This window comes from Danio rerio, chromosome 25 (genome assembly GCF_049306965.1).
Source record: "Danio rerio strain Tuebingen ecotype United States chromosome 25, GRCz12tu, whole genome shotgun sequence".
Classification (NCBI taxonomy): domain Eukaryota; kingdom Metazoa; phylum Chordata; class Actinopteri; order Cypriniformes; family Danionidae; genus Danio; species Danio rerio.
The window spans coordinates 17,677,360-17,704,843 of NC_133200.1; the positions used below are offsets into that span (position 1 = coordinate 17,677,360).

A 27,484-nucleotide genomic window follows, 5' to 3' on the forward strand; every position below is an offset into this window, starting at 1 on the left:
TATTATACTATAAATGAACAACATACATTTCAAAGTAAAAAAAAAACAACTCTCTCTTAAACAGCACTTCCATATTTTTTTTGCAGAGGCTCAATGAAGTTGACTGGAAAACATCAATTGAAGTAAGTAAAAGTGGTATTTCTAGAATAAAGTGTTTCTTAAATAAATTCATAAATCAGGTAATTTGTTTAGTTTTTTTTATTGCTACAGGTTTGGAACAACATGGGGATCAGTGCTGAATGATTTTTTATTTTTTGCTTTGGATGAAGTTTGTTAATTAATTTATATTGTTTTTCTTTTATTGGATATGTGATTGTGATAAATGTTGGTGGTTGCTTAAATGTTGTCAAACTCAGTTCCAATTCCAGCCGAGTTTAGTTCCCACCCTGCTTCAACATTACATGTAGACTTCTAATAAGCCTCAATTAGTTTGATCAGGTTTAATTAGAGTTAACGCTAAACTGTGCAGACCTGTGGCCCTCTGTTATAGGTTAGATGAGATTTAAATGTTTGACACCTGTGCTACTGTATATACACTGCATGTGTTGTTAGTTAATTGAACCTTTTTGTTTCATTGTAAATAGAAAATGTATTGATACCTGCTGATTTCATTAATGCTGTTATACATTTTCTGTTGTGTATTTGTTTGCTGCCAAAACAATAAAATACATTTGTCTGAAGAATCTATATGCTTTCTAATTTAATAACACTTAAGAATACTGATTAATTTTAGTAACTGTACAATAACTTAATATGACATACCATTATTGTGTATGCGGTATAATGATGTTATTTGTAACACTACAGTACAGTAAGTACTTATCTGCAGTTTCCAGTTAGTAATTAACTGACAAGACTGTTGCCAGTTACTCACTGTGACCAAACCATTACAGTGAGTAGCTGGCAACAGTGTTGCCAGTATTGCACTGTAAAAAGCCTGGTAAAGTCTAACAGTGTAGGGTATATTATACCTGCAATACACTACAGTGAAAACTGCAGTAAAACTAAGTATACTACAGTATTTATTACAGTTTATCAGTTTAATATAGTACAATTTGCGGCAGAATTCATTGACAACGTGTTGTAAATCCTATAATATAAAGCGTATAATACAGTTTATGGTTCACCAACACTATTGCTACAATGTACCATAGTATTTTTTCATGTGGGTGTACATGCTGCTTTCATGTTTGTATTAATCGAATTTGTGTATACACTTGGCCTGATAACATACGCCATATCTGCTAAACTTTTTTAGTGAATGAATGATGCTCTCTCTCTCTCTACCTGTTACTTGGTCTTGTAAAACACTTGCTTCCGGCGCCTGCTGGTGAGATAGAGTAAAAGCAGATGAACACTATGCACCAGTACTCTATTATATTTTTGCAATGTTGAATGTTCTATCAAATTTGAAACAAGCCGAATTTAAAATAATGGTTTTATTCAACCATGTAGTATACACAGAAGAACACTTCCTCCTCGCTTTTAAAAAATAATAAATACCTCAGTATTCAAGTATTCCCACACACAAATATACTTTACTATACTGTAAGATTTACTATAATAAACTTTAGTATACTGTAGTATATATGAGCGAGTGTGATATTGCGTTTAGACAACAGTTCAACGTCATAAAGGTTGTTTTAAAGGTTATGAGATCTAAAATGCCCCTGAACACTCACACATTTCCTTAGTAATTTCGTTATTATACTAGAGTTAAGTGTAGTACAAACACCACAACAAATGACCAAATTGTTGCAATTCACTATGGCATATTTACCAGAGTAAAGTTCAAAACACTACTCTAATTATTTACCATGGGAATTTTATCTACACATTCCATAGTTGTTTAATCTAAAATACTATGGTATTTTAAAATATAGGTCATACTGTCACCTCTTGGTTAAAGGTTCAGGACACACTGGAGAACTTTTTTTTTTATATTAACAGATTTGTGTGTGTTGAGCATCAGTTAAGACAATGTTAGCACCTGTCAGCTTTAATTGTGGGGAAAACTGGATAATTTTGAGCTTTGTCAGCTAATTTCAGCTTCCGGGTTTTAAATGATTTTTGGGGCGGGATCAAAATCTGCGACGTAGCGCAGAACTGCAAGTGCAATGATGAAGCGTCGGTTTCTCATTATTATTCATAGCGGAGTTTTCTTATCCTATGAGAAGAGCCGGCTGCTTAATTATTCATGAGACCTGCCAGACACGGACCCACGGCACACAGTATTTAGCCGTTCATGAAGGCTCATATGCCTTTTTTTCCATGATCCACGGGGTTTGTTGCATGTTTTTCCCCGCGATCTTGTCAGGGCAGATCATACAGCAAAGCTGTGTGTGTGCTGCTAGCATTTTTGTCGGGAGAGCAGCACGAGAATTAGAGAATAGCAGACGCTGTCTTTTAGCAGAAGTTCGTTCACATTCAGACACATCACTGTGCTGCTGTGTTTGCCTAAATCCTCCAGATTACCAGCAAGGCTAATGGTTAAAATAGACAGGTCAGGAGAGCTGCTGCACTGAGTCTGCTGGATTTGGGAATTGAGGGAGAAGTCCTCATTTATAGGGTTTACATGAACACACTTATCTTTATAATGATATAAATTGTGGTTATGTGGATATGAAATTACGAATAAAAAATGTAGCAGGGCATTAAATCACTGTTCATTTCTTCGCATTTTAACTTTGTAAACTATAAACTCATGCGTCTCCTCACGGTTTGTCTCATTTTGTGAGCTAACTGACAACAACAGTTGATCGCTCACGTTCTCCCCTGCTGGCTACGCCCACTCCTGCCTGATGCTCGCGGAGCTCCACGCCCATTAATCATGCATCTTTTGAAAAAATTCTGAAGTAGACTTTAACCGAAAGTGGGGGGTGTCATGGCCCTTTAAACAACAAAACACATTTATGCTTAAACTCCTCCAGCTTAAGTTAATTTTCTGAGAACAGCGTGATAACCAGCCTGAAAAAATTCTACAGTCATTTATAGAAAACACTATGGTGTTTTTCAACCATACTATAGCAAAATAACATAATTTATTTGTTGCCAATTCTATAGTTAGCATGGTAATACAACAACTATATTAGTTAGGTTTTTTCAAGCTATCAATATTATATTACTATACAGATTTACTGCAGTAAAAAATAAGGTATGCTGCAGCATTTAATACAGTTTATCTGTAGCATTTATTAGAAAATGTTGTAAATACTATAATATCCACAGTATAAATGCACTTAATTGTAGTATAAACTGTAAATTAATATAGTGTATTTCATATAGGATATATCTTGCAATTATTTGCCAGATATTACATCCCTTGCTGAATTTCAGCAGGGTATTACTCCTTCTGGGATTAAATAAAATCTATCAACAGGACCTGTGAACTTTTGCTGCTCAATTTTCATTTATTGCTCAAACAGGACAGAAATATCACTTTTTTTACACACAAAAACCAACAGTAATAGTCCACATAATGTTATCTTCACTGTGATCAAATAATAATTGTTTCTCCCAAAGCTTGCCCAGCCAGAACACTTTACGGTGTTGCAAGTAAAATGATTCATCATCTCTTCTGAAACATTTATCTACTGCTGGTGTTAAATTGGGAATAATAGCGCTCGTCTGGAATGTTGGTGTACACATCCTGAAGATGTTTCTTCCTGTGAATGGAAACAGTGTTACACAATGATAAACAGAAATAACATTCACAAAACTAATTACAGTATTTTGGTAATTTTTAAAAATCTAGAAAAAAAAAAAAAAAAAATATATATATATATATATATATATATATATATATATATATATATATATATATATATATATATATATATTTGTATATTTATTTGTATATTTATTTGTATATATATATTTTTTTACTTAATATATATTAGTCAACCAAAATCAATTTAACCCACCGAGCATCATGGATATGAGCCAGCTGTGAGTTGGAATTGTCCATTGCTCTGCGCAGCTCCTTATTAATGCGTGCTTGTTGTCTTTCCAGCAGCAATGCAGCACGAGCTGAGCTCATGCGTTCCTGATGTTCCTGAAGATCCTTCTGTCGTTGTTCCATGTTGGCTCGCTGCACAGATTTATTCGACTTTTAACATTTAAATGTATCTGAATTACTGGAGTAAAAATGGATAATGGAGATAATGGAGTAAAAAAAAGTTTTGGAACAGCATAAAGTGTGATGTACTTTGTAATACACATGTGCAAAATAGTCATACTTCTTTAGTCAAAATATTTAAAAAAAAATGTGTAGATTACTTGTTAAGTTACAATATATTCAACTTAAGTGGTGGAGAGGTTTATTTTAGCTTTTACACAGCTAGTTAACCTAGTTTTCCCCTGAGTTGTGTTGTGGATAAAATATAGGATAAGTTTTAATTATACATCACAAATGGGTCCTACAGAGATGTATTTAACATAACATATATAAAAACACAGGCAGGAATTAATATCAACATCTGCATTAACAGGTTATTTTTCAGATCCTTTAATCTGCATCACTTTTAACTTCAGAAAAATGACTGAATCCCTCATGAAGAGCTGAGGGATATGACATAAACATGCTTTAAACATTTATACTCTGTGGTCAACATGTGTTTGTTGCCTCATTTCGACCATTTGCAAGGAGTTTCACAATATACACGTTAAACTAACAAATATACATTTAAACATATTTTACACCTCTTTGGGGAATAATTTAACATATTATAATTTGTATATTCCACTCCATGTGCTCCGTGGCCATGCATGAAGCTGCTTACTCTTCCCTAAATCCTATCCAGTTTTCAAAATAAGAGTCCCGTATACATAGGAAGGCCCAATACTAATTCTACGCCTTAGCCCTTATTCTATATTCTATATACAGTTGAAGTCAGAATTATTAGCCCTCCCCATTTTAATTTTTTTCTTTTTTTAAATATTTCCCAAATTATGTTTAACAGGGCAAAGAAAAATTCACAGTATGTCTGATAATATTTTTTTTTTCTTCTGGAGAAAGTCTTATATGTTTTATTTCGGCTAAAATACAAGCAGTTATTAATTTTTCAAACAGCATTTTAAGGACAAAATTATTAGCCATTTTAAGCTTAATTATTTTCAATAGTCAACAGAACAAACCATCGTTATACAATGACTTGCCTAATTACCCTAACCTGCCTAGTTAACCCAATTAACCTAGTTAAGCCTTTAAATGTCACTTTAAGTTGTATAAAAGTATCTTGAAAAATATCTAGTCAAATGTTATTTACTGTCATCATGGCAAGATAAAATAAATCAGTTATTAGAAATGAGTTATTAAAACTATTATTTTTTATAATGTGTTGAAAAAAATCTCTCCTTTAAACAGAAATTGGGAAAAAAAAATAAACAGGGGGGCTAATAATTATGACTTCAGCTGTATGTAGTTGGTGTATTCTTGGTTTCTAGTGTGGTCCTTTAAAATCTCCAGCTCTTCCCTTTAGCCCGACACCCTCAAACTAAGGAGAATTGGGAAACCCCTACCTCTACCCCTTCAATCCACAAAACGAGGGGTAGGGATGTCCCAATTCTCTTTATCTTGAAGGCGGCCATCGTCTATGTCATATGACGTTAGAGCTTGCGATGATGTGTGTGGAAGTTGTAGTGGTGTCACATTTCTTAAGAGTAAATTTGGGTTTCAAGGGCAAAAGGAAAAGGGTAGGGGTAAAAAAAAGAATTAGGATTGGGCCTAGGTATAATACAAGCTTAGATGAACTTTAAAATATGTGCAAAAAAATATCATTGTAATCTTATTAGATAATGTTATGGCCAATCAAACGCTGCCTGATTTACATGAGAAAGAGGAAAAAATGTGGTTCTTGGTATTTCATAACCATGTACTGAGCTCTTATTATTCAGATATGCCTAAGTACAGTGGTGCCTGCAGCCGTACAGCTGTAAGCAGTGTGCGTACCTACCATGAGACGGCAGGAATTAATGCCACTTTTTAATTAATTTTTTTATTACATAATTTAAATTAATTATTAAACAGTATGCACTACGATATATTGACAAAGTAATAAAGAATGAGAATAAATAAAGGTGTGTGATTGTGTGTTTTAAAGTGTGTATGTACTTGAGAGCTGAGAGCTGGTTTCTGGTTGGAATCTGTTTGCTTTAGTTTTGCTTGCGGTTTTCCACAAACTAAAAATCACAATTCAGAGAGCTATTGTTTAAAACAAGGTTCAAAATGAGTAAACTCTCTTTAAAACAGCTAAACTTAATTGAGATATTTGCCCAAAGGCCTAAAACTAATGAGACAAATATTGCTTCCCCATACGGAAGGGAGACCAGGTGCAGCCTGTGGCTGTGCAGCCTCCTCGCATGGAACTCCTACCATTCAAGGTGGTTTACACAGTTTTATCTGACAGACTGGCACAAATAAGCAGACCTCTTCATTCTCAAAACGAGTTTCTGAGTTCTCTCACCCTTCCAAAAGAGTTTGAGACTGGTTTTGAAGCACTTCACCTATTCGTTATTCTTGTTTATCTAGTAGATAGCTGACCAACAAAAATTATAGTAAGATTAAGAAACAATGATGTGCTTTCATTTTCTCGGTCTCACTCACGACAATGCCCTCAAATAATGTAGCCTTTGACAGCATGCATCAGTGTTTTTTGAGATTGAAATGAGAATAAGGGATGATGGGGCAGGGTGGTGCTGGATATGTGCATACCTTTGAGTATAATCTTGCAGCTGCCCCTGCCTAAGTATATGCAGATTTTCATTCTATTGCACTTTAACATGCTAAGTTTGACCACTAATTTAAAATATTTGATGTGATTTAGTCCTGTACAATATATCAAGTCAGCATCGATATCGCAATGTACACATCTGCAATAGTCTAATCGCAAGATATGCAATGTTGAGTCTGAAATATAGTTGACCAGGAGCTTAGTTGACCAAGGATAACCATAATAGAGTTAAGGTTTATCAGTTGCATGTGATTTTAGGGCCAGTGAATGAGCATTTCATGTGAGTTTAGAACATTTTAGCACAAAAAATTATGATGTTTGGAGGTGTAACATTGATTTATTTAATTTTGAATTTAAACAGAATTGATATCATTTATGCAAAAAAAAATTGTCTTTGTTTCTAGTCCAAATATCTACATTTTGAATTGAAAACATGATTATTTTACTTGATCAAAGAATTTGTAGACATTTAGACAAGAAACAAGACAAAGCAAAGGAAGAAAAGCACTTTTTGCATTGTGATTATTCCATTTTTTTACCTAAATGCTGTTAGACACCCCAGAAAACTGCCACATAGAGCTATTTAAAACATCTTGTGAATCTATTTATATTGCAATATTTATCACATAAAAATAAAATATGGCAATATCATATTTTTCCAATATCGTGCAGCCCTTATGTGAGTTATTATTCAATAAAAGTTAGTCATTCTCTGGCTTACCTTTCTGTCTTCTGCTTGCTGCCGCTGGTATTGTGTGTACGTTTGGAGCTCTTGAGGACTCATTCCCTTGTAACAGTCTCTGCGCAGACGAGACAAACCCAGAACGCTCACATTCTGCTCAGGGTTTTCCATCAGCAGGTCTCCGTTCAGCTGGTTGTAGATCTCTGTCTGGTTGTTCTCTTCTTCTTCGCGGTGCTCTTGTAGACGTCGATGTGTGATTTCTGCAGCCTTTGTAAGTCAAGATATAGCAAGGAACAATGGAAAATGACACATGAGTGATACTACTGAGGTTATTTTTTTAAATAGAAAAGCTGTTTCATCCATTTTGTCTCACCAGTGCAAGGTTAAAGTCTTTGGTGGCGATGAGTAAGTCTCGCTTGGTTTGTTCCTCCATTTTCTGCAGTTCGAGAGCTCGGCTGTCCAAAGACATTCTGATTTGGTCATATTGATTCTCTGTGTGAAACAAACATTGGGAAAAAATAGTGTAATACTGTTTGATTCTGTATGGTTTTAGTAGATTTAAGATCATTTAAATAATGTTCTTATTAAACATATTATAAAACACACAAGTTAACCATTTAAGCTTATTAGGTTATTTGGCATTGCTTTTAAAAATCCAGTCATCAAATTTATTGATCTTGCTTGTTATTTTAATATTACTCAGATATTTATGTAGTTCATTTTTAATTAATTAACACAGGGTTTCTGCAGGTTTCACCAAGTCAAATGTAAGACTTTTTAAGACCTTTTAAGATCATTATAAATGGAATTTCAAACCTATAAATGGCTAAATGCTAAGGATTTTTTATTTCAAATAGACCAGTTGGTCTAGATCAGGGGTGGCCAAACTTTTTCTTATGAAGGGCCAAAAACCAAACTTGACTCAGACTAGTAGGTAAGGTAATTAAACATTGCCATGGCAAATTGCTTAATTTATTTAATAATATTTGAATATAACTAGAACACATTGCTTTATAATACAGCACATTTTTCCATATTATAATGAATCTATTACAGTTAAACAAAACCAGGTTCATTTTCTAACCATGACTTTTTGCCTTGATTTGCTCTCTGATGTCTTCTGCATAGTCCTCGATACGTCAAGTGACATTATTTACATTTTAAAGAATCAGATTCATTTGCAACATTTAACTGAAATGTGCTTTTTTGTAGCTCGGTTTTGTAGGTTACGTCAAATTAGAAATGACGATCTTCGCCTCTCCGTTATTCTCACTCTCTTCTCAGATGGGACGGTGGGCCAAATCAAAGGTCTTTTAGCATCCCTGGTCTAAAGAAAACGTTTTATACTAGCCCCATTAAAAAAATGTATTAGTTATTTCTTAGCCACATATTTTAAATAATGCATCAAATGTAAAAAGTAAACAAATCCTAGTTGTATACATGCAAATTATTTAAAACTTAAAAAAAAGAAAAACTTAAAAAACTATAATAATAAACTGTGTATACAGACGCAATAGTATATATAGGTCATTGTTCTCAATCTACTGTATACTGTATGGTCTATAAATGCATAGATTGTAAAGAATGTAATTAAACCATATTATTTATAAACTATTTAATTAGCTATTACAATATTATTTATAAATACAGCTTTGTTAAATAATTTATTGAGCAACACAGTGGCTCAGTGGTTCGAGTCCCAGCTGGGTCAGTTGGCATTTCTGTGTGGAGTTAAAATGTTCTTTCCTTGTTTGCCTGGGTTTCTTCTGGGTGCTCCTGTTTCCCCCACAGTCCAAACACATGCGCTATAGGTTAATTGAATGAACTAAATTGGCTGTAGTGTATGTGTGTGAATAAGTGTTTATGGATGTTTCCCAGCACTGGGTTGCAGCTGGAAGGGCATCCACTGTGTAAAACATATGCTGGATAAATTGGTGGTTCATTCCGCTGTGGTGACCTCTGATAAATGAACTAAGCTGAAGGAAAATGAATAATTTTTTTATTGTGATTGATTCCTGGTGATTGGATGAGTGTTTGCCTGATTGAGTAGTTTCACATGAACATTAATTAAGAGTTGTTTAAAATGATTTAAGACCTACAAGAGAATATTTCATTTAATTTAAGAATTTTTTAAGGCCTAAAATTCCGTTTTTGAAATGTGAGACATTTTAAGACTTTTTAAGACCTGCGGGCACCCTGTAACAGTTTTATTTAGTTTTACATTATTATTTTAATCCATCACATTTTTATTATAGTTTTTATTTAATCATTATTTTATTTATTTTTTATTTTTGAGTTTTAGTTTTGCAAGATTGAACAACATGACATAGCTAGTGTTTAGTATAGTAAATGTGTGAAATTAGGGATTGGAATTTCAATTAGTACATATATTTTAAGATTACAAATTTTGAAATTGCGAATAAATACATATATTGTATTTGTTTCTCTGCCTTATATAGAAATTAAAAAGATTTTTCAACATTAGGACCAAACATCCCTAAATAATTAAATAATTGGTCAAATAATTTTTGACATTTTAGATTAAGGGGCTTCCCATTGACCTTCTTGTTTCCGCTGTAGTTTTGCTCTCTCCACTTCTTCTTTTTGCTGTGTCGTCCATGAGTAGAGCTGCTCCTGCTGTTTCCTCAGCCTGTTCTTCTGGCCCAGATCTTCTCCAACCAGTCCCGGCAGTATCCTCTGCCCTTCCTGTTTCTTCAGCAGCTCCGGATCATTTAGATCGAACTCTCTCCGGCTGCTGGCTTGTTGAAACTGTTGTCTGAATTGCACAATGTCCTTATTCAGCTGCCGCTCATCTTTCTTCTGCCGCTGTTCCAGGATACAGGCTATACCATCACTGCACAGTAGGTCATCCGCTAGAAACATAGAGCAGTTCCAGCTTGTTAAACCACCTAATCACAGTCTTAGTTCATTATTATCAAAATAATGTAGTTTTTATATTTCCTCTGTGACTTATCAATACAGTATATGTATTAAATATTTAATATACTACAAATTTTCTTGTAACTATATATTAACTATTATGCTTCTATCTATCTATAACTTCAACTATATTATATAACTACTATATTATAATATATATAATAAAAATAATTGGTTTTCTTCAAATTTTATTTTCCTTTATATGATTTTCTTTACATCAAAGCCTCAAATTAAATATACACACTAACGTTAACGTTACATGGACATTTAAAACAAATAATTGTAACTTAAAAATAAAAAGATATTGCAAGTTTTTAAGTGTTTTCTGACAACAGAACCTGCATCCATAAATATATAACTGAATATTTTATTCATAGCTCGATATTGGTTACTGTCCTCACAGAACTCACCGTAGACTTTCAGCTCATTCGCTTCTCTCTGCTCTTTCTCTCTTCGCTCCTTAATTTGTTGGCCAAGAGCATCTATATCAACCTGACAAAACAAAAAACGTGTCAAACGAATCTGCATATGTAGTTTCGAGCTGTATAAAGCTTATTAAGTAAACAAACTCACTCCAATAGTGCGGACTTTATCACTAAAGATCCTCTCTTGCCTTTTCTGCTCCCTGATTCTCCTTCTGTCGAGGTGAACAGCTGCGACTCGGTCAGACAGATGCTCGACTTGGTTCATTATAACCGCTATAAATCGATATAACGAGCAATATAATGACACGTTTATAAATCGACTCGCAAGTTGTCACCAGACAAGGGGCAAACAAACGGGTTGCTAAGAAACTGAAAATACGTGTTTGAAAATATAGCGCCCTCTAGCTTTTGATTCTCTTTCTGCAATATAGTCACAGGCATAACATATACATTAAACCGCACATAAAGATAGTTTAAATCAAAGTTTTCCGACTCACTGAGTAAAAATCTACACTTCTAAGCTTTTCTGAAGATCCACTGCATCTAAAAGTCGTGGTATAACCCAAAAGTTGTATTGTCACCATGAAATTTAATATTTTTGAGTTAGCCGATTAGGCTAGGCTATAATTGTAACACAGCGATGTTATCATATAATTATCATAATTGTCAAAATAATTGTCAATAACTGTATTCGACAAAGCTGTTTATGTCATGAATTTATAAGAGCAAAAAACAGCGTGAAAAAAAACCTATAAAAAGACTTGCTTAGCTTAAGCTGTTAGCCTACAACTACATAAAGTAAAGGTATTTTAAAGGTCACCAAAAAAAATTAAATAAAAATAAATAAATAAAATTAAATTAAAAAAACGAAAATATCCCTGTAATTTACTCATCCTCATGTCATCCAAGATGTAGGTGAGTGCATGCCCTATACTCAGAGTTGAAACTTGAATAAAATCATTTTTGTTTTATGTGGTCACAAAAAGACTCATAGCTTGAAAATATTCATATTGAATTATAGAAGGCATATGCTTTGTTTTTATGTTTTATGAGAGAGCTCTAAATATCTAAATTTGTCTTCCTGAAAATTAAAGGTTTTAGGGATTTTGAACGAGTAACTAGCCTAACAGAATGTTCATTTTAAGGTGACCCCCTTTAACACATACATGCAAATATACTAAATTTACAGTTAAATTATCCACTTCAGACCATCGATTCAGACCCCAATTCACTTTGAATGAGTCAAGACTGTTGTTTATGGAGGATGAGGGAGCTCATATTTTGTCTAAAGAAGATGAATGAAGGTTTCATTGTTACGACATGACGGTAAATAATAATTGTATTTACATTTTTAGGTAAACTATCCCATTTACACATAGTGGTAGATATGAACAAATCAATATGTCTCACAAAAGGTACATGGAATATAATTTTACCACTTTATAAAGTCCATGGGTACAGTAAGACATTAAACAACTGTCTTGCAGCTTTATTCAGACTTGTGTTTTACCAGAACATGTGAGGATGTTAAGAGACAAACAATGTTCGTCAAAAGTTTGACCTCAATTTTTTTTTTACTTTTTTTTTTTTTTTTTGCTAAAGACTTGCAAGTGGACCAGATGAAAGAAGAAAAGACATTTCAATGCAGAGTATGAAACCAAACACTACTGATGCCAGTACAAAGGTGACATTTTTGAGGTTATAAAAAAAACCTTCTCTATAAAAGTAACATTTCTTGGTTGAATAATTTTGCACATGGTTGTTTAGAGACAAGCTGATGCCTTGTCCTTGGAATCACACAAGTTTATAGATAAACTTCACATAATAGTTTACTGATGCTTCCATTGACATGTCCTGCAGATTAAGAGGATTCAGTTTTTTTATTGTTACTGGATATTGTTTTATTATGGATTACAACATATGTGTAAACATATTGTGTGTACTGTTTTACAACTTAAAGTAGCTTAAAATGTGACATAACTTATAAAAGGATCAAAGTTTTCATTATAATAAAACATTTTAAATCTTTGATCCTTTTTATAGGTTTTGCGGTCATATAAAAGTTTGTCACTTTTAAATTTATTTTTTAAGTGTATACCTTTTATCACTGAATCATTTTTGTACATTTTTCTACATTGTGTTTTTAGAAAACCTTTAAAGAACATTTTGAATTGATTATACCTCGAAAAAGTGACTGAAATGTAAAAAAAAAAAAAAAAAGAATGTTTCTTTGTTTTTGTTACTGGACACAGACCTTAGTTTAATTTTTAATGTGCAGTTGATATTGTAAAAAAAGACCATCACCTGTCAGGTTATGTTTGTAACAGATACACACACATCTGATAAGAACTTTGTACCCTAACACATTTTCTAATTTTTAAACATCTTTGATGACATGTTGTATAGTCCATGTTTGTCCTGTGCATGTTTGCAGAATGAGAGCATAATCAGAGTTCGGTCCTTGGCCGATCTCAAGACATCGGTTTGTGTTTCTGTTTTTTATTGCATTTCCCTAAATGTGAAAAACAAACAAACAAAAAAAAGTGAAATTTTTTACTCATATCAATGCACGTTACAATTATGTTAATATATTTGGCAAAAGAGATTCACCACACACTTTATTAAAAGCGTAGTTCCCCTAAAATCTAAGTCAAAATCAGAGATTAAAATTGAAATTTGCAGGAAATTTCAATTTAAATACTTTCCAATCAATTTCACACTCCAAGATGGTACCAAAAGTACTTTAAATATAATAGAAAATTCTCATAATTGTGAATTATAGAAAATTTATGACTCCTTAAATGTGTTTCGTGCCATTTCTCAATGAGGGCTTGTAAATTATGTTATGTTAGATATAATATTTCATATTATTATATAAACATAATTTTCTACTCATAAGAACCATACCTGAGTGAAGTCCCAGTAAATACTCAATCCTTTCTGCTTGGCATTCTTACAGTTATGTAAAGTTGGCATATTTCCATTACCAGGATCCGTTAGACAACGGTTAGAGTTGTAAGTGTGAGATTTAATGCCGCCAACATAGATCTCTCCATTAAGTCTGTAGTAACAATGCTGTGGAAGAAGTTGAAATAAAAAAATGTCCTTTGGATTTTACTCAAAGCAAAAACGTTATTTTACAATAAATACAGTATACCTGAGGGCTGTAGTAATGACACCCATAGAGAATAGGCACACTTCCAGGAACAGGCCCTTGATCAATGCAATGGTTTTCAAAAAGGTCATTCTCCAACTGTCATGAAAAATAAACAATAGCCATTCACGGATAGTTCATGGTTTAGATGGATAAGGCTTTTATCTGTTAATTAAACTACGTTTGTGGGTAAAATTAGATTTTTCAAGACCATTAGCTGATATTATAAAGCTAATTTAGCTTGTACTGGATGTGAGACTGGGACTATTCTCAACCAGAAGTGGAATGAGTACTGAAAACTCATACTCAAATAAAAGTGCCATTGCTTGCCAAAGATTTTATCACAAGCAGTAGTTCATTTCTTATAAGTAGTCAAGAGTAGTGAGTATTACGTTGTGAAACTTATTCCACCATATAATTTTAAACTGTAGTTTATATCAGTATTATTTTAAGAATGTTTCTAAATGTAAGTTAATTATATACCAATCATGGGCTTTAAATTAAAAACGTGAGCTCAGCTTGATGTGAGAACACATTACATTCAAATATGCTGTGATAATAAGCTAACTGAAAGCAGATTGGCGCATTTCATGTAGAGCAAAATCTGTGTAAGGGGCAAAAATTCTAACTTTGATGATGTAAACGCTTAGGTTATTCACTTTGAACCATGATTAAAAATCTAAATGCAGCACTGATAGAATGCATACTATTTGTGCATGTGTTTGAAAACGTAATATTCTGTAGTGCATTTACAGCTATTTGAGCATTACAGTAATCATCTTATCAGTGATATGCCGTCTAAACAGTCTCTCAGTCAATGTGTGTAATGATTTTGCTCCTTGTTGGACAGTTTGCTGCATTGTTATAGTGTCTGTGCCTTGAGGTTGATCTGTCTGATGCAGTTTTGGCAAGTAAAGTTTAATTGGATGGGGCTGATTATTCTACTTAGCTAATCACTGTAGACAAGACCAAAAAAAGTAGGTGACCACAAGCTGAAAGTAGTGCAGTAAAAGTACAGCACTAAAACTGTACATTATTGTAAAAGTACAATTGTTTTTTAAACTACACTTCATATAAATAGCCGTCATTTGGGGTAAACTACACTAATCACTGCTGGTGACTTTTAGAAGTTTTTAAGGTCACATCCGTTAATTAATAGCTGCCCGTGTCCCAGGATTCACAATTTCTTTAATCTTTAATTCTTTAAATTGTATTATTGGACCTTTATGTCTGTCTGACAACTGTTGATGTTAAAATCTGAATGCAACGTTGAACAATGTGACTTTTATTGGCATTTATAGTACCTTGAAACAATTAACTGTGTAAGATATTACTGCATATATTTAGAAACAAATCTGTAAAATAACAGAAAAAGATTACTGGTTATTATAACATGACTAACACAGTCAAAGTCATATGCTTTAAACTACTACAAATGTCAATAAAATGAACTTGGCCATCAAAGGATGTTGGAGAAATAATCAGGGTTTTATATGCAAAGAGAAAGCATAAAATCCCTCATGAATCGCGAGCTGTTAATCAAGGAATTGCAAACTAGACGAAAGGTTATACTGTATCAAAAATATAATAGAGAAGCCAAAGGAAAGTGAATGAGTGAGTATAATAGGGAAACATTAACTCTGCTTCAGATGCAATCTGTGTTCATCAGAAGACTTTGAGTATCTTTGTTGCTTACCGCACCATAACCCATTATATCGTCCCATCTGTCAAGTTGAGGATAGACATTTTCCAGATACCATTTGAAGGGTTTACATTTGAGTTTTTCCCGTAATTGTTTTCTTTCAGTCACATCACCAATGTCAATCCCATGATCCTTTAGGAAACAATTGTTTGATCAGAATGCAAATAAAATAGTCATAAACAACGCTGTTAATATTATCTTATCTCAAGCTAACTTTGAACCAATGTTTACTGTTACCTTCAGAGGCAGATTCCAGGCGATATTCACATTGGATTTATATTCATCCATCCAGATTTCAGCCACTCTCAATGCGTTTCGGATCATGGGTTTGCTGAGATCTGGTGAATAAGGCTTATGTGCTCTTTCAATGTGCGCAATCTTTGAACACGGCACCACTTCAACACTCCCACCACAGAGCCAGACCTAATTTAGTTATTTATAGATATTGATCAAATATATATATGACAGATATATATATATTTTATATATTCAAATATACACACACACACACACACACACACATATATATATATATATATATATATATATATATATATATATATATATATATATATATATACATATATACATACATACATACATACATACATACATACATACATACATACATACATACACACACACACACACACACACACACACACACACACACACACACACACACACACACACACACACACACACATATATATATATATATATATATATATATATATAAATAATTTGCTAATAATAATTTGGCATAATAATAATAATAATAACAGTGACAAAATTTCACAAATGGACTCATTGCACAGGCTGCAACTAATCAAAATACCACTTTTGAATTCAATGAGCTGAAGAGAGTGACCAATTCTTTCATTAATGTTTGTAGAATCGTCTGCAAGCCAAGGTGCTTGATTTTATACACCTGTGACCATGGAAGTGATTAAAACATCTGACATCAATGATTTGGATTGGTGTACCATAACCTTTGGCAATATTGTGTTAATTATATGCATATTGTGGAGTTATAACTTACACGAATTCCCAGTTCTACATTTTCACCACCATAAATTGTCATTCCTTCGTCCAAAACTCCAATTTCTCCCAGAAACTGACGGTCAGCGACAAGGATACCCATGACTGAGGGACTCCTAAAAGTGCAGAAAAAAGAAACTGCACGTTTTACTTGAATTGTGAATCATAAACCACAATCTGAAGCTTATTTATTAAATCACAATTTTTGACATCTTGCGAAATAGAGCTAGCAATTGTCACTCAGTCAATGAATTGTTTAAAAACACAGATTTATTTATTAGTCCCATTGTGTTGGCGATAAGCTTGTTTGGTTTGGTTATTTTTTGACTTGGCAGATCAAGCACAGCATTTTACTTTTAAAAATGTCAAACTGAGAGTGTACTTAAAATTAACTGCAAAAAGCAAAACTGTTTAACAAGATGAAGAAGTTGCCCCACTTACTTCCCTGGTTCTGATGGGTCTTTGAGTTTGTACCATTCTGGTCGGAAGGATTCGTACATGCACCAAAGGTTCCAATTAAACGCATGAGCAGCAGGACTATACTTAGTAACCTCCAGTGTGTCAAAAAACACTTTGTCGAACACTGGTGACAATACAGTTGTCCTGTCTGCTTTAATTCGTGTAAGAAGTGGCTCTGCCCTACAAAGCAGTCAAATTGTTAATTAATTAATTAATGATCATCGCAGCAGCAACCAAAACTATATTTATGTAGCCAATACATATATATATTCTGTTACCATTCTTTATGAACTTCAATGTGGGCATCCAAAATGGCGACCACTTGACCTGTGGCCGCTTCCCAGCCTGACATTCTTGCCTTTGCGAGACCCATCTGCCTTTTGTGTCGCACTTTCTTGATTAATCCAGGTTTGGTTTTATTAAATAGACTGACATATTCATCTAAAGGCAATTTTAGATCCTCTGCCAAGAAAAGAGGAACATGTGAGATAAAATTTGTCATTCTTCATCAAAACAAACATAAATTTAAACATCAAAGCTTACAAACACTAGATTTAGTGTAATATTGGTGTCAAAAAGCATAACGTTTTGATGTGTTTTTAGACTCCAATGTTAGACGTCAATTTGATTTGGTTAGACATGCATTGTATGGATACAAAATCCAGTAAAAAATTGTAATTGAATCTTTCAGATAAATCAGACTTTTCTAACATTACTTTTGTGCCATTATTTTGGTGGTCAAAAGGTCATCAATGTTTGATGTCAAATGGACATCAAGGTTTTGACAACAAATCGATTCACATTTTTGACATGTTTTTGAAGTCATTAGCCCCTTTCACACATACAGACCTTTCCTAAAAATTGACAGTAATAGTCTGTAATGGACCTTTTTGAAAACACTGCTAAATTTTATGAAAAGAGAAGTTGTAACATAACCGGTAATTTGCCGGAATGCTGCTCTGCGTGAACACAAACGAAAGATTGTACATGTTTAGAAAGCGCTGATGTGAGACGTCTACTTTAGCCGATCAGAACACTCAGATGCATTCACATCCACGCTGTTTATGAAAATAAAAGCCTTTGGATATTTTTCCAGACACGTTTAGCTGCTAGATGTTAGTCAGATAACATTTCTATGTTCCCTCCTAATGCCAACTGTGTAAATATTTGTTTACCTTAATGTTTGTTTACCTTTAATTTCTGCTTCCTTCAGTTGCATGATGTGTGTGCATGTGAAGCAGCTGGTGAGAGCCAGCACACACACACATATTATGTACATCTCGACAGGTGAAAGTGATCCTCTATATGCTTTCATCGTTTACAAATACATGTACAAGCGCAGCCGTTTAGAGGTCATTTCTGGTTAATGATGTCAGAGTTTACTGGTATTTTGGAATAGATGTGTGAATAGTCTTTTCCAGAAACATTCCATAACGCCCTTGCCAGTGTGAACAGTGCTTTTGTTAATTTACCGGTAAAGTAGTTTTGGAAATTTTTTGGATATTTACCGGTATCACTGTGTGAAATGAACTAGTTTGATGTCATTTTGACATCAAGGTGCCCATTGGGATATTTAAAAATAAAATAAGTTTACTTTTTTTATGAGCATCATATTTATGCATAAACTGACAAAACTATTTAAAAAATAAAAATATATTTTAAAACATGTTAAATTTACTGCTCGAATAAATAAACTATAACAAACATAAAACATAGTGTAAAACTCACCATTGGAGCTGTTGTCGTCTACCAGGACGATCTCCTTTAGCAGATGAGCAGGAGTTTTGTCAATGATGCTCTGAATGGCTCTTTTAATGACTGACAGAGCCTCATTCAGATAAATCAGAATTACACTAATGCTTGGCAAGTCCTTAGGGTAGATCTTCAAAGCACATCTGCAAATTTAAATACATTTATTGCCATTCATTTTTAATAAGATTTAAAATAATAACAAATATTACTCAAGTACATAATCAGCATACAGTGTTGGGTATATGTTACTTTAAAAAGTATTTAATTACATCATTACAATTAAATAAATCTAAACAATTTTACTGATTACTTCTTCTAAAAAAGTAACTTAGTGACTTATTAAGTAATTTATCGGGTGCTTCTGGGCCAACATGAAACCTGACTCACAAACACCAGCAGAGAAGTGGAATTCCTTGCCAATCAGGTGTCTGAACTTACTACTCGCATACAAGAACTCCAGCGAGAGACCACTTTGGGATTTTTTTTGCCAGTAGTCTGAATCACTCTGCAATAATCCACCACTGTATGATGGGGACCCAAACTTATGTCCGGCATTTTTATCTTTTAGTTTTAAAACGGCGTTTCAGATCAAAAATTATCCGCGTCCACACCAGCGTTTTACCTAGCATTTCTGAACATATCTCCGTCCACACTACGCCCCCAAAAACGTATATCAGGTGACCATGTGTCTCGCTCGATTGTTAGTCAACAAACACGGATTGAACAATGAACGCGATGGCAAAGAAAGCAAGAGAGGTATTTTTGTGGACAGAAGACGAGGTCGAGTTGTTACTAAACGTAACAAATGAATAACTGCACAATGGTGCCTAAAACAGACAATAGTGCAAACAACGCTCCCATTTCTCTGTCCATGTTGTTGTTTACAGTGAAGTCTGCTGTCTTCAGGTAGCGTTTAAGCCATGTGGTATAGTCATGTGATAGGGGCTTGATGAATAAGGGAAGAATACGCAATGACACAAAAGCCCCAATCAGGTAGCGAATCTCAGCAGCCCCACCTCCGTTTTCAGATGTCTCAATTTTCCCCCATCCACAAATAGATGGAGCTGCAGCATTTTAGAATGAAAACGGCCTCTCTAGCAATTCTAAAAATGCTCAGTTTTTTGGCTCTCGAAAACTCAGGCGTAGTGTGGACGGATGGCGTAACCGTAGCAAAACTTATGCGTTTTAAAACTAAAACGCATTAGTGTAAACTGGGCTTAGGGTGGCCTTTGTGTAACTCTTCTTACAGGAATGGCCTGCAAATGGGAATGTCTGTTTGAAAACCAGAGCCCCCTCTTGTGCTTCTTTCAATGACCTATGGCAGGAGAGGATAAGGCTCTTTGACCGGTCTTCTAGATGATAGGAGGCTGTGGATCAGCTCGCTCGCCTTTATCAAAGTTGCTGCTCAGTCAATGAGTATGCCATCCTCTTAAAAACCCTGGCAGCATCTTGTGACTGGAACAAAGGGGTGAGCCAATAAATGTTCTGTGCTGGTCTGGAAGAGGACATACAGGATTAGCTTGCCACTCATTAGCTGCCATACTACTTTGATGACCTCATAAATCTGGCACTACTTATCAAGGTTTGCCTCAGTCACTGGCTCCAGCATAAGCTAACTTGTTCCTTTGAGAGGGTAGAGAGCACTGGTTCACCTTCCACATTTGCGGCTGCTCTTGACCCTGAACTCATGCAAGTGGGACACTTGTGTTAACACCCCAGAAGAAACAACAGTAACCTGGACACTTTGCTGCATTCTGCCGAACAAAAGCCAAAGTTAGACAGGGGATCATGGTGAGCGCTATTACCCTACTACAGTCCCCTTCCTCTCATTCCCTCCTGCCAATTTTGGTCCAGTATATTGATTCTGCTAATGCCTGTTCTGCCCTGGTTGATTCTGAGCTGAAGGTAACTTCATGAACAGCTTGGTGGCCATCCAGAGGGGCATTCCAGCCATTCAATTTCCTGAGCCCATCCTTGCCTGTTCTCTAGAGGGTATCCTGATTGCTACAATTTCTCATGCTACTCCCTCTGTAAGTCTTGTTATCAGGCAATTACCATGAGCCATCCCTGATTGGTGCAGCTTGGCCCTCATGTGAATTGGTCTGGAAATTCTGTTCTGTCTTGGAGTTGGTCTTGTCTTGCACCTTGTCTTGATCTGCAATGTTTCCTGTTTTGCAGGTGAACTCAGCGGGTCTGACTAGAGTCCCAGCAGAATACCATGATCTGAGTCTGTTCAGGTGTTCAGAAAATCCCGGGCCACCTCCTTGCCTCTGCATCGATTCTATGAGCTCCTCCCAGGCACTTGCTCCGGTCTTGTTTATTCCAGATCCTGAATGACAGTTTATAAGTGAGGTGGAAACTCCGATGTCGGATCTTTTGAGCTCCACAAAATGTAATTATGACATTAATAATCAGGAGTTGTTGGCAATCAGACTGGCTCTGGATTACCGGAAAAGAGTGCAGTTCAACCTTCTGATGTCTGGATGAACCACATGAACTTGGAGTAAGAGGCTGAGTCCTAGACAGGCCCGCTGGTCTTTCCTTTTCAGATGTTTCAACTTTACACTCTCGTACAGGCCAGGGTCAAGAAACCCCTTATCCATACCTTCCTGCCCCTGGTCACACCTAGGCCTTGACTTTGTCACCAGCCTACCTGAATTAGAGGTTGTTGAAATCCATCATCCTCACGTTGGACCACTTCTCCAAAGCGGCCCATTTATTTTCTCTTCCTAAGCTACCCTCTGCCAAGCAGACTGCACATGTGGTGGTTGATCACATGTTCCGGATTCATGGTCTTCTGGTTGATGTGGTCTCAGATAGGGGACCCCAGTTTGTCTCCCAGTTTTGGAATTAATTTTCTGACAGATCAGGGCCTCTATGAGTCTATCTTCAGGATTCCATCCCCAGCCCAATAGGCAGTCTGAGCCAGCAAACCAGAATTTGGAACATGCTCTCCGCTATTTGACCCATAATCCTAACTCCTGGTGCGAACAACTATCCAGTGCTTTGTTGGCTATCAACCACCTCTGCTCTCCTCACAGGAACCCGAAAGCTGCAATTCTGTCTGCCTGGGCTTTTGTTCAACCGTATCGGTGCCCTTGGAAAAAAGCTAAGGAAGCCTTGGCCCAGGCTAGTAGATAGATGAAAGCAGTGGCTGATTATTATGGGACTCCTGCTCCCCACTATGTACTTGGTCAATGTATATGGCTCTTCACCATACTTACTTACTGAAATACCTTACCTGACATACTTACTGTCAGGTCCTCTGTCTGATCCCCTGGGTTTTCATCTGTTCAGAATTGTTTACCTGTCTTATAGCACATGGTATGTTTTGATCGCTCTCTATTTGCACATTTACTTTGGCATGTCTCCGAGCATCTTCCCATTTTCCTCCTATTATTTTATTAAGCCTAGATTTCACTCACCTGTTATCCTTGTTCGCTGTAATCCCCCTCCATTTAGTTCCCTCTCTGCTGCAGTTCTTTGTCAGAACATTTTGGCAACATTTAACATTTTTTCAGTTTTCAACATTCTTTCAGTTTCGGTAACCCAGTCGGTCCCTGTTGTGTTGTCCTGTGTCATGCCTGGCTCCCGGTCAGTTGTTACTATATTTTGGCTGCTTTTTCACCCCTTTTGTCATCTCCAGGCTTCATTCCTGTTTTGTTTCAATGAATGCACTAACAGGATTGAGGAGACGTGATGTTTGCAGTTGGCTCAACATATTATTTCTCATTGAATCAATGCTAACTGGCTGTTGCTACATTCATTCATTTTCCTTCGGCTTAGTCCCTTTATTCATCAGGGGTCGCCACAGCAGAATGATCGCCAAATTGTTCAGCATATGTTTTACGAAGCGGATGCCATTCCAGCTGCAACCCAGTACTGGAAATATCTATAGCACATGTCTTTGGACTTGTGGTGGAAACCAGAGTACCCAATGGAAACCCACGCAAACATGGGGTGAACATGCAAACTGCACACAGAAATGCCATCTTGCTGTGAGGCGCCAGCGCTACCCATTGCACCACTGTGCTGCCCAAAAGGCAAATATATTATAGGTAATTGTAAATAAATTACATAAAAATTAAACAGCAGAAAAGTAATTTAATTATAGTAACTATAGTTACTTTGTAACTAATTTACACACGATATGTTGAGCATAAAATTTCTAAAGGGAAGACTACAAATTTAGATTTGCCTTAACAGAAATAAGTCATAGAAGCTTGAGTCTGCCACAAAACAAATAAAACTAAATCATTGGTAATTTCTGTAGTTGTACATTTTACAGTTTATACTCTTTTTAGCTCACAATTAAGAGTTTATATGTCATTCTCTCAATTATAAAATGATTGCTGGGGCAAAAATGAATTGTCAGATGAAAAGTCACAATTTCATTACTTTAAATTACTTGATGAAATCGGGCTTCAATATTCAATATCACTTTAAGCAAAAAAAAAAAAAGTTGTTAAAACAGTTACCTGGGGTCTCGAGTATCAGGGATTGATCTATTCAATGGTAATCTGTTACTGAGGAAAACATTGTATCCAAACTCCTGAAACAGTTTCTCTGCTTCCATCTGTTCCTCTTCTGTCAGTTCAGCTCCCCAGATTTTAAAAAGAGCTGACTTTGGATATAACTTCTTCACCTTCGTTTTCTTTGTATCTTTCTGTTTTACGACAGCCTCATCAACTTCTATGAATTTAGCTGAATAAATAAAGTCCACAACTGTTGATTACAATTTCTACATTTTTCTCACTGTCTGATCAAAATAAAAAATAGAATCTGTTCACTTACCTATTTTATGAACTTGGTCTTCTATTCTCTTCAGTCTTTGAAGAACTTCCAGATCTTCTGGCTTTTTTAACCTGCTTTTATTGTTTTCCCCTGGTCTGAAAAAAGACAAGTACACAAAACTGTAAACTATGATACCAACAACTAACACACTGACTCTTGCACCAATTCTCATGTTCAATAAAGATCCTTGTGGTCGTGATTAATAAGAAAAATCCTTATGAATTTTACAAATGTCTCTCCATGAAGTTGTCTGTCAACAAAGGTGTTCAGTTTTCCTAAGAAGCGTCTGATATAAAATAAGGGAGTGGTTAGCTCTTGTGTACTGTTCAAATTCACTACCCTGCCGTTATGTATATGGCTGTTTTTCGCCCTATTGACTTCCATTATAACAACATTTTTTTATTGCAAAGCCATTACACCAAATAATCTTGCGTCTAAATTTTTGGTGTTTTTTCCTGTTGGGTAAAAGGTAAAACTTAAATAAAATTTTTAATGTTGATCATTAGCTGGCAGCATTAGTGATGTTTCATAAGCAAATTTCTGGAGGAGCACGATCAGTCTGACAAGGCTAATTCATTACAGACATTTATTTTATTATCCTATCAGCTCAAGACAAAACCCCTATAAATAGCCAAATATGTCATCCCAACTCCACACTATTAGAACCTATACCTACTTAAATCTGAAAGTGGAGCGTTCTGGAGACACTACGCTCGGACCCTATTTCTCTCTATCCTGATAAGGGGAATAAAACAAGGTAGGGTGTTTTTCCGAGGTCGGAGCCATCTCCCCTGACAGCACACCAATATTCCACAGTGTTTTCTCTAGGATTTTTTCCAACAGATTTACCAACTACCTGTGGCGTTATGTCGCTAGTGCAGTATTACAAGTCAAGATTGCATTTATGTAATAGCCTACAAACATGCTAATCTCTTTGTGCGCCATTTCCTCTGCTCGTGTGTAACCCCGCCACCCAACCCGCTCTGAGCTGGTATCGAACCGACGACCTTCCGCATGGGAGTCGGTTGCTCCACCAAGGAGGCTAAAGACCATGGCCTCTAGCATCTGTCGCTAGAGCACCTTTAGAGGTCAGAGGAGTGAGGTTTACCTGCACAGCACACACTAGCTGGCCTCCGTTACACGTGCACAAAACGTCTTGCACACCCCCACAAATATATGCTGCTCAAGCGCAGATCTTCTTGTGCGCTCTCAAATTAACGCTGCTGAAGTGCAATTTAGTGCATTTATGTAACAAGTATATCTCCAACATGTATTAGATTTACTAAGAATATTTATTAATGTCTCCAATAGACCTACAGAGCGGTATTAATGCAGTAAAACGGTTATACGTCGTGTTTGCTGGCCTCACGCATCACACACCTGTCAGTCAGCCAGATAGTCAACACGCAAATAACAAAAATACCGCACAGCACTACTACATAACAGAAAAGTTTGCGCTATAATTCACTTCCCTTTTAATATGTTTTGATGCAATTATCACCTGCTATTAAAAAAAATGAGATTATCTTTTAATGAAAAGCTGTAATGTAGCCGTGGCGGGATACATTTTGGCGTGGCGCCCCACCATGGAATAATTAATGTAGTGAAAACCATTTTCCATATTCTGTTGTCAAAAATCTGTGAGTGTAAACTTATAAAAGCCTTTAGACTGGCCAGTGCAAAAAGTTTCTGACTTTTATATGGAGTTCTATGGAGTAAAACAGCAAATTACAGCATGCGTGCATAAACTTACTGTTACCCACTGTTACCAGTGTGTCCATTTAGCTTGCCATGAATGTTGGCGGAGTTGAGACACAGACAGGAGTTGACCATGATGAAGGGGTCTAAATCCGGCGAAGATCGATTGCAGAAATTGGGTAAGAAAAACAGATGCCACAAAAACAAAACAAAAAAACAAGTAAATAACAGGGTGAAAATGTGGTAAAATGTGAAAACGTGGTAAAAATCAGGCGAGGGCTTTTCTTTTTGTGGATTGCTTTTTCAAAACTGTCGGTTGGGTTTAGGGAAGTGAGTGGGGGGGAAGTGGTTTTGTAAAAACTATTGTATTGTAAGTACACTGTGAGTAAATGCTAAATTGAGGGTAAAATCTGTATTTTGTTGTCTGTTCTATTCCTAAAAGGAAAACCTGCTAAATTAAGTTCACAGTTAACATTTTAAAAAGAATCTTTGCTACCTAAAATAAAAATAACTTAAATAAATTAAGTAAAATGTCCAGTAATGTGTCAAATATTTATCTCCGTCAACTAAACATTTTAAGTTCAGTCAATGCAACAAGATGACTTAATTAAAAAAAAAATCAGTGTGGTGTTTGCAATATTTCTCAACCAAGTTGATTCACAGACATCTTTGTTTCTCCTTGCAGACATTCAGTGGTGTTTTGCTTACAAAACGACCATTTTTATCTGCCCTTATGACACAAGCAGGGACACAAGCAACTTTTTTTAACCCACAAGCAACCTTTACACATTCAACTTCGATGAGAATTTTTTTTTATCCTCCCCCTGGAAGGCGGGATTGAAAAGATGGGGCCTTTCAAATCCAGCATTGTGATTGTATGACCCTGTGAGGTCAACGGAGGTTGTCATTAATCTGTATTTGCATAGTCATGGTCTACAGTTAAAAGCAAATAAGGAAAAGAGTAATAACAAGGTTTACCACCTATTTTGTACACACACATCTTAGCCAGGCCCTGATTTTATCAGCATCTGCTTTTGGCATCTCTATGAACCTTTTTGGAGAAAAAACATGTTTTGCAATATAAAGAAATGCATATGATCATTTGCACTCTTACAGGATCAACTTTAGAGGCTTGAGAGTGCAAGAGGAGAGACCTAGCTAGAAGAGCATTGCAGTAGAAGCTTGAACTAAAAGTTGGATTTGTTAAGAAGGTCTAAGGCCCAATCCCAATTCTACCTCTTAGTCTTTCCCTTCACTCCTACTCCTCGTTTTGCGCATTTAGCTGAAGGGGTAGGGGTGTCCCAATTTTCTTTAGCTTGAAGGTGTAGGCCTAAGGGGAAGGGCTAGATAGCTCTTGAAATTTAGATTTTTTCAGGACGTGAAACCAAGGGGTATAAAAAATTCCCAGAATACACTATCTACAACGACAGCATGGCTGCAAACTGAAGTAAGGAGACACACAAATTAGTATTTTTTTTTGTAAGAGCCGTGGTTAACAACAAATGCAGACTCCCCATTTGAATGCTGGGTGGGTGAATTTTGGTTACTGTGAATTCATCAAGTTGGACATGTTCCTGAATCAACATCTGTGTTTATCCTGCAGCAACATTCCAATCAGATTTAAAGGGATAAGTTTAAAGTTAAAGTTTAGTACTACAGTTGGGGCTATGCACTTCTACTAATTGTTACTCATCTATATTTTCCTCTAATTTTGAAAAGACTTTACAGGTTAGGGATTAGGTATGAATTATATTTTTGAACAAAAATAACATTTCAGGATAGACATCAGTTTTAATCCTGGATCGCACTGTACTTGGCAATACCACACCCACTGTGGATCTTGTCAAGTGGGATGTAATCCTAGATTTACATCAATGTTGATCCTGTAACATAACTCCTGTTTAAAAAATAACAAGCCATGCCCAATCCCTACCCCAAACTTAACTGGATATTATTCACAAAACTAGTGGGAGCTAATAGTAGCATAAGAATGAAGGACATAATCCTAAATGTAAACGTATACCTTAAATTTTATTGGCACAGTAAGTTCCTTAAGTAACTTACAACAGCTTTGAACACAGCTCAAACAATCAGAATCAAGGCTCG

At 35.6% G+C, this 27,484-nt stretch overlaps 2 protein-coding genes and 1 long non-coding RNA gene across 5 annotated transcripts; 1 reads left to right on the top strand and 2 right to left on the bottom strand.

Annotated features, from left to right (window-relative positions):
• Window positions 1-3,394: 3,394 nt before the first annotated feature.
• ribc2 (RIB43A domain with coiled-coils 2) lies at window positions 3,395-11,141 on the bottom strand. Its single transcript, NM_001243149.1, has 7 exons — window positions 10,927-11,141; window positions 10,764-10,845; window positions 9,975-10,286; window positions 7,787-7,905; window positions 7,453-7,680; window positions 3,924-4,090; window positions 3,395-3,665 (listed from the first exon to the last, which is right to left on the bottom strand). Exons 1-7 carry the CDS (start codon window positions 11,041-11,043, stop codon window positions 3,587-3,589), a joined length of 1,104 nt encoding a protein of 367 aa, NP_001230078.1. The 5' UTR covers window positions 11,044-11,141; the 3' UTR covers window positions 3,395-3,586.
• A 1,891-nt stretch (window positions 11,142-13,032) lies between these two features.
• On the bottom strand, window positions 13,033-25,524 carry LOC568645 (probable polypeptide N-acetylgalactosaminyltransferase 8). Of its 3 annotated transcripts, none has more exons than XM_073942994.1 (12): window positions 25,444-25,524; window positions 23,681-23,775; window positions 23,365-23,590; window positions 18,863-19,029; window positions 17,413-17,596; window positions 17,117-17,314; window positions 16,677-16,791; window positions 15,872-16,057; window positions 15,629-15,766; window positions 13,936-14,031; window positions 13,686-13,853; window positions 13,033-13,290 (listed from the first exon to the last, which is right to left on the bottom strand). In XM_073942994.1, exons 3-12 carry the CDS (start codon window positions 23,460-23,462, stop codon window positions 13,156-13,158), a joined length of 1,485 nt encoding a protein of 494 aa, XP_073799095.1. In that variant the 5' UTR covers window positions 23,463-23,590; window positions 23,681-23,775; window positions 25,444-25,524; the 3' UTR covers window positions 13,033-13,155. The 3 variants fall into 3 exon arrangements, with proteins under 3 accessions (XP_073799095.1, XP_073799094.1, XP_068073617.1); XM_073942993.1 differs by lacking the exon at window positions 25,444-25,524 and adding an exon at window positions 23,909-24,001; XM_068217516.2 differs by lacking the exon at window positions 25,444-25,524 and having other exon boundaries at window positions 23,681-23,861.
• LOC141380944 (uncharacterized) lies at window positions 20,490-23,682 on the top strand. Its single transcript, XR_012400350.1, has 3 exons — window positions 20,490-20,677; window positions 20,786-20,916; window positions 21,065-23,682. It is a non-coding gene; the product is annotated as an uncharacterized lncRNA (long non-coding RNA).
• Window positions 25,525-27,484: the final 1,960 nt, after the last annotated feature.